General features: G+C 33.4%; 1 protein-coding gene across 1 annotated transcript in view; it reads right to left on the bottom strand.

Moving 5' to 3' along the window:
- Nucleotides 1-2,882: 2,882 nt before the first annotated feature.
- The window catches only part of PIK3C2A (phosphatidylinositol-4-phosphate 3-kinase catalytic subunit type 2 alpha), an 88,084-nt gene continuing 79,753 nt past the window's right edge, over nucleotides 2,883-11,213 (bottom strand). Inside the window, exons 27-33 of the mRNA XM_074372306.1 lie at nucleotides 10,282-10,489; nucleotides 8,953-9,077; nucleotides 7,921-8,038; nucleotides 7,755-7,827; nucleotides 7,307-7,416; nucleotides 7,094-7,219; nucleotides 2,883-5,269 (exon numbers count right to left, since the gene is read on the bottom strand). Of these exons, the coding sequence (XP_074228407.1) occupies nucleotides 5,087-5,269; nucleotides 7,094-7,219; nucleotides 7,307-7,416; nucleotides 7,755-7,827; nucleotides 7,921-8,038; nucleotides 8,953-9,077; nucleotides 10,282-10,489 (943 nt within the window). The 3' untranslated portion in view covers nucleotides 2,883-5,086. The remainder of the gene's footprint in view (nucleotides 5,270-7,093; nucleotides 7,220-7,306; nucleotides 7,417-7,754; nucleotides 7,828-7,920; nucleotides 8,039-8,952; nucleotides 9,078-10,281; nucleotides 10,490-11,213) is intronic.

The raw sequence follows: 11,213 nt of genomic DNA, 5'->3' as shown, positions 1-11,213 counted from the left end.
AGTGCTGTTACACAGGAATGCGTTGAAAAAATGGGCAAATGAAGGAGCTTGTTCAAATACTGCGTGACATCGGGGAGGAGGAAGGTCAGAGAAATTACTGTCTACAGGTTTAAAGTAATTGGTTAGATTTTAAAGAAACCTTAAGCATTGAAGCATTCATCACCACTCTTTCCATGTCACTACTTGATGAGTAATTTTCCCCAAAGCATTAGGAATTTCATTCAAATTGAGTAATCTTTTTTTTTTCTCTAGCAAAGATACATTCTTATCATTAGCTAAATTTACATCTTTAGCCCAGATATGGGGTAGGTATCTCACTTTAACATGGCTCCAATTCCCAATCTCCACCCCTACCTACCTACTCCAGATCCTTTATCAATTAAACACTACCCATTTACTCAAACCATAAACCTTGAGTCTCAATGTTTCCTCATCTTATTCCGTTTAAGAGTCATCTCAGCTCTATCACAAAAATATATCACGAATACATTCACTTGTTTCCGCTGCTACCCCTAATCCAAGCCACCATCATCTCTCACCTGGGGAACTCTGGTATCCATGCAATTTGTGCTTTTACTCATGTGCCCACCCCAAACACATGTAACCTATTCTCCACCCAGTTGTCAGAGTGATCTAAGAAAACTTAAATCAGATTATTATTCCCCTGAATAAATCTCTACCATACTTTCTCAGTGCATTTAGAGTAAAATCCAAACCCCTGACCTCTTACCAAAATCCCCTTGGTTCTAAACGCTCCAGCCACATTTCTTTCTTAACCTCCAAGGTAACAAGCGTGTTCCTTTCCTCTTCCTGTTACCACTCCCTGAAGTGCTCTTCTCCAAGATTTTCTCAGATCTGGCTTTCAGATCCTGGCCTCTATGTCATTTCAGAGAGGACTTCCCTGAGGAAGACTAAAGGAGATCTTCTCCCTCCCAACACAGTATCTTACTGATTATCCTCATAGGGTATCTTTATTTTTATCATTATCTTTTTCTTTTGTAGTTTGTGCTTTTTGTACATACTTAAACTGTCTAATCCTAGGTTTCAAAGATATACACCTATGTTTTCTTCTAAGAGTTTTATAATTTTAGTAATGTTTAGGTCTTGGGTCCATTTTGAATTAATTTTTGTATATGCTGCAAGTGTCCTACTTCATTCTTTTGCACATGGTTATCTTATTCTCCCAGCACCACTAGTTGAAAAAAACTATTCTTTCTTCACTGATCTTGGCAGTCTTGTGTTTTTCCTTCTTGGTCATGATTGAAACAAACAAAAATAACCAAACAGTTGTTCTAGAAGTGACAAATACAATAACCAAAATAAATGCTCAATGGAGAGGTTAAACAGTTGAAGAAAGACGTAGTCAACTGGAAAAGAAGTCATAATAAATTATTGAAAACTGAAGAAAGTTACTGATCCATACATTTAAGGTCCCAAGTAGAAAAAATGATATCTACACCTAGGCACATCCTAATTAACATAGCTCAAACAAGATTAACCTTAAGGTAACTGTTGAAGGTGTGGGATGGGATTCATTCATGGAGGACATTATACTGTCGTGTAACTTTGTACATGTCTAAAATTTACATGATAAAGTGTTCCAAAGAGTAAGGGTAAAATAAAGGTGTTTTTGTTTTTGTTTTACCTGATAGAAACTGAGTTTATCAACCAAAGTAACTGGCTCTAATTTCCTGCTCTTTCATGGTCTCTGGGCTCTTTTACATGTTACCTCTAGGGTCAGAGAACCACAATCTCAATGGTATCATTCCAGGATGGAGGTATGGTATTATGAGTCAACATTTGCCTGTTCTGTAGGTATGTCTATAATATGGCTATATTACCCTACTATTTAATACTTGAATAAACTACTAAATCCAAGGACCATACTCACAGAAGCATTTCACTTCTATGAAATGGTAATGGGGTTCTAGTTAAGTGGCAGTCCATACCTTCTAGACACTCTACTTGGATATTTTTAGGGGCAAATGACAGGCCAGTCTGAAATTCAGGATTATTTGAACCTAATAAATTCCTGGGTGAGACGCAAAGAACAGTTAACAGCTCATATTAAAGTTTGGAACCAAAAATGTTAATGTTGATGAGGAAAGAAATAATAGCAGAGATCCTTTGTTCTAGAAATATTTTAATACAATCATAGTACAGTTATGAAGTCACATTCAGTCCACTGAATATATTCAAGATATTAATAAAAATATTATACATCTCTACTAACTACCATAATATAATTGAAGTGTTTGGTTCTTATAGATGAGACTAATTGCCATATTCATTCATGTTTGCACTGCTAGTCAAACAGCATGTAAGTGAATCCATGGATTATGATAGTGGGATTTCATTCCTTTTTAATCTAAAGTATCAAATTGAATGTTTTCTTTTTTAAATCCACAATACTTGAATCCCAGAAAGAACAGTCAACCAATTTAAGGCAAGATATTAAAACTTTTATACAACATTAATTTGAAAAGATAAAATACTTTATCAAAGGTCATACATGCCTTAATATTTAAATACCTATAGATTCTTATAAAGGCAGTAATAAAAACATCAGTGCAAGTTCCACATTGGGTTCTTCAGTAGAGAAATAATAGGTTCTTTGAGTAAACCATTATTTTCAAATCCCAAACACTGCAAGAGGAAAGAATTCTTCTGGTGTAGGACCTACCTGTAGCATAATTATTTTTACTCAGTAAAGATAGGTATAAACATTGTGATTACACATAAAAATTAGTGTCTTCGCCAGTTTGTTTAAACTTTTGTTTCAGATTTACTTTACTGCAAGCTTTAAAAAAATGTTTTAAAAAAACTGATTTAAAATTTATTGATAGTAAGTAGTGCAAAGAGGTGCCTCTGTCAATTTTCTGGGAGGGGGGAGCAGTAAGGGCTAAGATTAGCATTTCATAAAGAAATAACTTACATTTAAAATATATGTGAAGCATGTTTGTGTGTTTATTAATAACCAAAGAAGGCACATAATGAATTAAATTAAGAGAAAACATTACCACTTCTTCTGAACTCTGGTTGAACTGTACAATATTAATCATAATATACACTTTTAGATAAGAATCCATATTTCTTGTCATTGAAAAGTGGTATTGTATTTCTAGCTCTGTTATTTGTGTAAAAGACACTGCTGTAACAGACTGCAAATAGGCAGTATACATTGAGTCCAATTAACAATGACCTTTTACTAAGACAGTACTTTTTTTTGTTTGTTTTTAAACAGTGGCTAAGTGACAACTCATGGAATGGAATTAGGTCTCAAAAACTTAAGTGAAAATATCTAGTACTTCTTTACATTTGCAAAGCTACTTATACACTTTAAGGAAATGTTAACCGTATATGGAAAAAGCAAATAAACGGCTTTGATCTGCATTTTAATTAACTTATTAAATAGACAATACATCTTAACATAAAATTAAAAAAAAGACATTCATAAATCATCCTCATGGGGTTTCCTACAAATGGACCATTAGTGTTAGGCACCGAAAATTTCAAGTTTTTTTTATAACCTGTCCCACTGATACATCATCAACTCTTCTATATCTGTTCTGCAGGTATATCACCATTTATATCAAACATTTACATAGTTCATAAAATTCTGTTCTGGGCAACTGAATCGGAGATTGTCCTTTCTTTCTTGATATTTTTCATTGCATATTTTGTCAGTTATCTCACAGCAACCAGACTGCTACAATCTCTTACCATTTAAAAAATGTCTGATTTTCTATTCTAGACATGAGAATATACAAACCTATTTATCCAAACTAAACACAAAATTATGGGTAAAGTTGAATGAATAACTAATAAAAATGAATCTTACTGGTTACTGTAGAATAATTTCAATCATGTCCCTTGTGCTTCTGAATCCCATTATATTAAGGAAAGTAATTCATGTGAATGCACAGTGTTTACAAATGTAAGTAAGACAGCTTACAAGACAAATTTTGTCATAAAGTTCTACATTAAAATTCGATCTGGACCCTAGAATTCTTGTCCTGGGTCTCTTGTGAAGAGGCTGCTCTACTCATGGAGTTCTTCTACCTAACAGGAATGGGCACATGGGTGAACATCTTCCCTTGTTTAATAAGAGAGTGGAGTCTAGATGTATGGAGGTAAAATTATCAAACTTCAACTCACACTCCTAGGAATAAATGTAGGATTATAATGGAATGGTGGAATTTAGTGTATAGCTTTGTCAGTGAACCTCATTCAGTTACTGGACAACAAAAACATAAATCAAATGGCTGATACTTAAATAACTAAGTCACATATCAGAAGTAGAGAAAAAGATCTTTCTGTGGGAAAAACATTAGTAAGTGTATATGATTTCTTCTGTTTAGTAAAAAGTGAGTGAAAACTACTTACAATTATTTATCAAGTTACAAAAAAAAATCAGAATGAAGTGCCAAAGAAGCATATGAAGTTAAGGCACCATTATTTACAACTTCAGTGACTGGCACTTATTCTGGAAAAGGCTTTAAAGACATGTTTAATAAAAAGCAATGTTATTTCCCCCTAATAAACTACTTAGTAGTTCTTAACATAACTATCTATGATTTGTGCTTTGCCTCTCGGCCCTGTGAATTAGCAGCTGCATTTTTTTATGGTAACATCCTGCACCTTTCCTCTCCTTTGGTGTTTGTGAACATACACAGTGGTAAAGGCTGTAAAATGTGCAAAACAGAAAAACAAACATGCTGTGTCTGTAAGAAATAATGCAAAGTAGATGGTTGAACTGACACAGTACTATCAGACCACACTAAAGCTATTCCTCTGAATTACTCAAGAAAGGAGTAAATCCTTCACCAACTCAAAGTCTTTTTCAGGACTTTTATATTAGGTTTAGGATTATAGCATTCTATGTGACTTTAAAACGACAATGGCGACAACAAATTTATAAAAGTTAGTTAAGTGACTGTTGGTCCAACAGATGTGTTGAAATGCAGCAAGTACACTTACTTTACAATTTCTGTCAAAAGTATAAAAATACTATACAGAGTTCACATGTGTGTGCGTGCACATGTTTATAACTGTTCTTGCTTCCAAAGCTCAGAAATTCACTAGCTTACAAATAGGTTGCTGCAGTCAGCTGATACCACTTAACCGTCTCTTTGCTCAAGTTGAAATCTTTCAAAGGCAGGGTTATTCCACCCAAAAAAAAATTCTCCCGCAGAGATTCTGCACTCAGTACACTTAGCTGAAGTTCTCTCTGTCTTAGGGTTTCTTTGCTATATCCGCTGTACACAAGCTATAGCAAAGGCAAAAAGAAACAGTAGATTATAATTTGTCTAGTTTCTAGGATTACTGTAAGTAAAAACAAGTGAGATTAGTAGTCAAAGAGTGACTACAACTAATGACATTGATTATAACATATGTCGTAGAATCTGTGTCATACTTTAGATGCACATTTTGTACTTCAAGAATCTTGGCTTGTATTATCATTCCTCAGGGTGTCTGACACAGGAGTGCACGAAGCAGAAAATTACTATTGGCTAAAAAGTAGAAACATGGTTTTTCTGAAATGGAGGTATGGGGAAGGGAAAAGAAATTACATAGTAGCCTGCCTTAAGATGATCTAACAGATCATCTTAAAAAGAGAAGTGAAAGGAAGAGAATGGGAGAAAAATAGAGTGAAAAGAAACAAGTTGAAAACATATAATTATAATTATTTTATAGAAAATGAGGGATGGGGGAAGGTATAGTTCAGTGATAGAGTGCACGCTTAGCATGCATGAGGTCATGGGTTCGATCCCTAGTACCTCCGTTAAAGAAAAAAAATAATAACGATAATAAATCAAATAAATAAATACTACCTTCCACAAAAAACAAAAACAACAAAAAAAGGAGGGGTTAAAATTTCCTTTGTCTTTTTTCTGTTAGATTTTATGTACCATGAAATGATAATTTCTGATTATTCATAATTCAGTGCAAACTCACCAACTCCAAATGCAGTTTACAGCAAATCTGGTGTTGAAAAGCTATTATTCTGTTTCAAACACCACATTCAACACTTAAGAATTTTTTTTTTATTTTCAAGGAAGCCTCACCATAACTTCTGAGAAACATCTCCTTAATCTAGTCCTTATGTTTGACTAAAAGAACTAAAAAAAACTGACCATACTTCATTTTCTTGAAACTATAACACTAACTCGAAAAAAAGCCAATACTAGTTTTTGAGAATAATACCAACTGGTTTTCACCAAACATTTTTTATGCTTTTAAAGGGCTGAAAAGATATTCTATAGTTTTAATAAATTTATAGCTTTGATTTAAAAAATCAGAATTATTTGCCACCAAATCTCTATCCAGACATTTTCATGTGGAAGTAATAGTAATATACACAAATAATGTGTTTATCCCAAGGTAGTAGCTGACTAAGGATTAAGCAGGTTTTAACAGATGAGGAGATTTATAAGTTGACCACGAGTAGCTCAGCAGTCACAGTTCTGCTCTAGGCTGTTCAGCTGATGCTTTGCTTACTGCTTTCAGTTAGGCTGCTGATGAACTAAGACAAATCAGAAGGATGATTTTGAGACTACATCTTATCAAACCAAGGTAAAGATACTGAAGATATTTTTAAAAGCATAAAGAGGAAGAGCATCTGAACTTCAGTTATCTGAAGGGATGCTGTGTAGAAGAGGAAAAGAACCAAAAGAAGTGTATGGTTCCAGCAGGTACAACTGAGACCCACAGGTACAAACTACAGGAAATAAAGATTTCAGCTCAGTAAAAAAAAAAAAAAAAAAATCTGAGTTGGGGTTGCCCGAAACAAACTGGATGGCCTGGAAAGTATTTCAGTACAGATCAGACATGCACTTTTTGAGAGAGTTGTAGAGGGGGTTTAAGCACTGGAAGGGTAGTTGAATAATGGATGTTAAGATCTTTTTAAAGCCCAAGGGTCGAGGGTTCAATTCTGCATCATTTTGTTAAATACCATTGGACTGCTATTGGTATGCTTTACTAGTACAATAAATAGTTCAGTTGCTGAAAGCTAAAGAAATTTACAGTGTTTAAAATTTTAAAATCTCAAAACAAAAATCTAGGAAATTTTTAGAAGTGATTTTTAACTTACCATTTCATTGAATGTCGGATTCCTAGTTTTTCGTGAAATTTTGGTTTTACGTTTGGATGTTTTGTGGGTATCTGGAAGTAGGTATGTTTTGACATATGGATTTGGATCAGCCCCATCTTCAGTAACCTATAAAGAAAAGCATTCCCTTAATAGTAATGCTTCCTACCAAGGTACAAGTTTCGTCTACAATCATCATTATCTGTAATCACTCACGAGATCTTTGATGTGCATCACCATGATGAAAAGAGTACCATTTCGGTAAGAGACAGATAATTTCACTGCTCCTCCTATTTGGCCTGGAGTAGGACTGAAGGGACCTGCATCTGAAAATATAAATATGTTCATCTTTATTTTATATTGCTTGCAGTGGTTCAAGCTGCAACAAAAAAATTTTTTGCTTTAATTCCAGGACCATCACATGTTGGAGGAAAAACGTAAGAACCTGGTAGGCCACTGAAAAATACTTCTTTAGCAGTCACACGCCATTAGGTAAATTATGTTTATCCAGCAATAGACTGGCTTAGAAAGACTACCCTTCTCTCATTCTCACTGGTTACAGACAGTAACCCCACTGTCACTCTCCCACACCCACTGAGAAGTTACAGACTTGCAGGTCATAGGAAAGCCATGAATTATCAATAAGGAGAAAAAATCATCTCACCTGCAGACCTAGCTATTCCTTCAGCTTTCTCATCACGAAGTAAAGGGTGGAAAAAAGTACAAACAAGATCACACTAAGACAGAAGGGGAAAAAAAAAGACTCATTAATTTAAATATAATGTAGCACAAAAAATAGTATGTTATTATTTTTCAGTTAGGATAGTCACCTCTGCTACATCCGTTGAAGTACTCATCAAGCTCTGTAAATAACTGTTTAACTCAATTTTTCTTTTAGCTGCTACATCTTTTATGTGTGTTCTTCCTAGAACCATTCTATTAGGAAAGCTAACAAAAAAACACAAACAAAAAAGAGTGGGATTTAAATTATTTCATCTAGGAGTATTTATAGAGTCAACTACAATATTTACTTAGAAATGTACTTTTATATACTTAAATACGAAGTGGAGTCTTAATTCACAATGTAGTAATTTTTGTGATTTCTATTCAAAGTACTAGAGGTGAAATAGTTCAAGTATACATTATCCTTTTATGAAGTTGGTACAAAATTTCAGTTTTGCTATTTTGCTGTATTTATTACTTATTTCCTACTTATTTCTTCTCAAGAGTCTTCACAAATATTATATGCAGATCTTATCCTCCAAAATAATCATTATTCAATCAGCCATAGCTTATAGTAGATACTGGTAAAATCCACAAATGCCATAGGGCTCTTATCAAGATCATCTTAACTCTGCTTACTTGGTGGCAGTGGAAAATGAGACTGCACATGGAAATAAACTCTGATACCCACTTTGCTGCCTCCTTATTTTTGAAATCTAGTCTGAGAAGAATATGAGCAATTGGACACAGGAAATCTATGGGTTATTAGCTACATTAGAAACTGAAGGTCTCCAAAGCATATCAAATATAAAACTAAACACTAAAATTCTGATTAACAGCCTCTATGCCTTAGCTTATTATTTTCAAAGGAGCTCAGTATGGCCGTATTTCTGCAGTGATTTAGAAAGCTGTAAAATTCCATATTATAAGTTTAAGATCTTGATTGCTTATTCATCCAAAACAAACTTACAGTTCCTTGTTTATGTCTAGTACTGTATTAGGCCCTTGTGATACAAAGGAAAATAAGTCACACATGGTCCAGTATCTTACACTAACTTACACAAAGCTTTTGACCTATACTTAATAATAAAAAATTGTTTCCTATAAAAAAGGATTAATGTACAAGGATGGGAACATACCCTGGTAATTTCCAAAGTGGAAAAATAATACTGAGTTTATTGTGAAGTTCCTGAAACTCATCAAATGTCCGGAACACAAATGATGGCTCAAGCTGTCCTTCCCGCAAAATTCGGACTACATAAATCTGAAAAGAAATCACACACCAAACACATTAGATTTATAATATAATGTTTCTTGACAAAAATAAAATTTTCAGCTTGACCATTATATGTACCATTATATATGCTTTTCACTTGGTAATATATATGTCACCAATAGTAAACAGCAAATATAAAAATTATTGTATTTATAGCATATCTAACTACATTCTAAGAGTAATCTTATTGTAAGAAATAAACAAGTACGAAAAGTAAAAGTCACTTTATTCCCAGGGTTAACTATAATGAATATACTTCCCAAATCTGTAACTTTAGTGCATTTCCAATGAAAATATTAGTAAATTAATTTAAGAGAGCAAATGAGAAAAAAGGCAAAGGGGGCTAAGGGAAGACCCATCTTACTGGATATTTAAACTACATTATCAAGTCACCACGCTATAAAATACTTAAAAGAGTAAAATACTGGTGGCACAAAGAGTCAGATACATATATCTATGGAAGACCAGAAACAAATTTAGTATATTTAAAGGTGGCATTATAAATCACGGGGGAAAAGAATGGTCTCCTCAATAAAATGGTGTTAGGATAAAATACTCCATAAACATATAAAAATTTATTAATAATACACTAGATGAAAATTAAAATAATAGTGAAGTCACTTTCTAAAATCTATCAACTTGTTAAAAATTTCAAGGCTGACAGTGCTATAAAGTATTATCCAACAAAAATATTAGCACAAAAATAACAGCAAAAAAGATGATAATGCTATACAATTGAGCAGTGGTGGGAAGCACACTGAGGATCCTGTTTTTGTTCAAAAACAAACTTTATGTACATGTTTTATATTACTTCATCCCTGGAGAGTGGAATAAGAACTTTGATTTTTATTTTGCATACTTGGTTGAGTTTGTTACAATGAGCAAGCTTTACCTTTGAAATTAAGAATAAACTGAAGGTAAGGAAGGGGAAAAGCAAAACAGCACCACCCTTTTAGTCTAGTCTCTGAAAGGAAGAGTATCATTTGTCCCTCATGGTTCTGGAGAATAATTTACCAAGAAATAAATACCAAAAAATAATTAGAAATGCTCCAAGTACGCTTATTTACTTTTGGGCCATCCATGGAAGAAAAAAGTATGAAAAGAACAAATGCTTCTCAGAGTCAATGAAGGAAGTAGGAAAGGACAACAACATTGCATGCATGAGTCTCTACAGATATCAAACCAAGCTTACATAATGTTTATCTGGGTTGTATTTCTTATGGTAAGTGAAAACAGAGACTTCCTTGATTCGACCATCTTGTCTAAAGGAGTAGGTTTTGGGTGAAAATGAGAGGATGGGCTCATCATTGGAGGGAAGACCAGAAAAACGCAACTGAGCAAGGTTGTGAATGAAGAAGTTAAACTTTGTGGCAATGCTTCCCAAACTTGATTCAATCAGCCTACAAAATAATTTAAAAAATGTGTTAATATTAAAGCTCATGAGAAAACATTCTTAATTTTTATAATAAAAGGTAACAAACACTTTCATTCCTTTAAAAATAGTAAGCAGATTCTCACTTTGTCAAGGATTCCCTTTGTTCTATATGCCAAAACCCATTAAAATATATCTCACCCCAAGAAAAAGTCTCCATTCCACCTCATCCCATTGTCTCCAAGAAATGATGGTTGGATTTCTTAAACTCTGTGGGGTCCAATACTAATTTATTTTTTTTTCTTTTTCAGTTTTATTAGGTAGAATTATTAGTTTGCACATATACATTATATTGCATGTAAATACATATATACAATATATTGCACATTTTTTTTAGTTTACATATGTGTACTGATCATTGTTTCTAAGAACAGATTGGATTAGCTTTTTAAACTTACATAGTTATCCAATACTAATTTAAAAAACTATTAGGGATAGAAGATGGTTGCATAATGGCAAAAGATGACTTGTTATTTTATATAATAAATGAGGAAGGTGGCAATTAAACAGGTATAGAAGCAAGTATCCAAAGTAATCCAAACAATCTATTCCATCAAATAGTAGAAGAGTAGAATCTGATATCAGATTACTTCTTCAGAAAGTCATAATTTTCCCTCAGTTGGAAAAAGAAGTTTTAACAAGATGGGGAGTTTGGTGTGAATAAATTTGGAAGGCAGGCCTGAATAAATCAT

The sequence above is a fragment of the Camelus bactrianus genome, chromosome 10 (genome assembly GCF_048773025.1).
Source record: "Camelus bactrianus isolate YW-2024 breed Bactrian camel chromosome 10, ASM4877302v1, whole genome shotgun sequence".
Taxonomy (NCBI): Eukaryota; Metazoa; Chordata; class Mammalia; order Artiodactyla; family Camelidae; genus Camelus; species Camelus bactrianus.
This window is presented reverse-complemented; position numbering and strand designations above follow the sequence as displayed.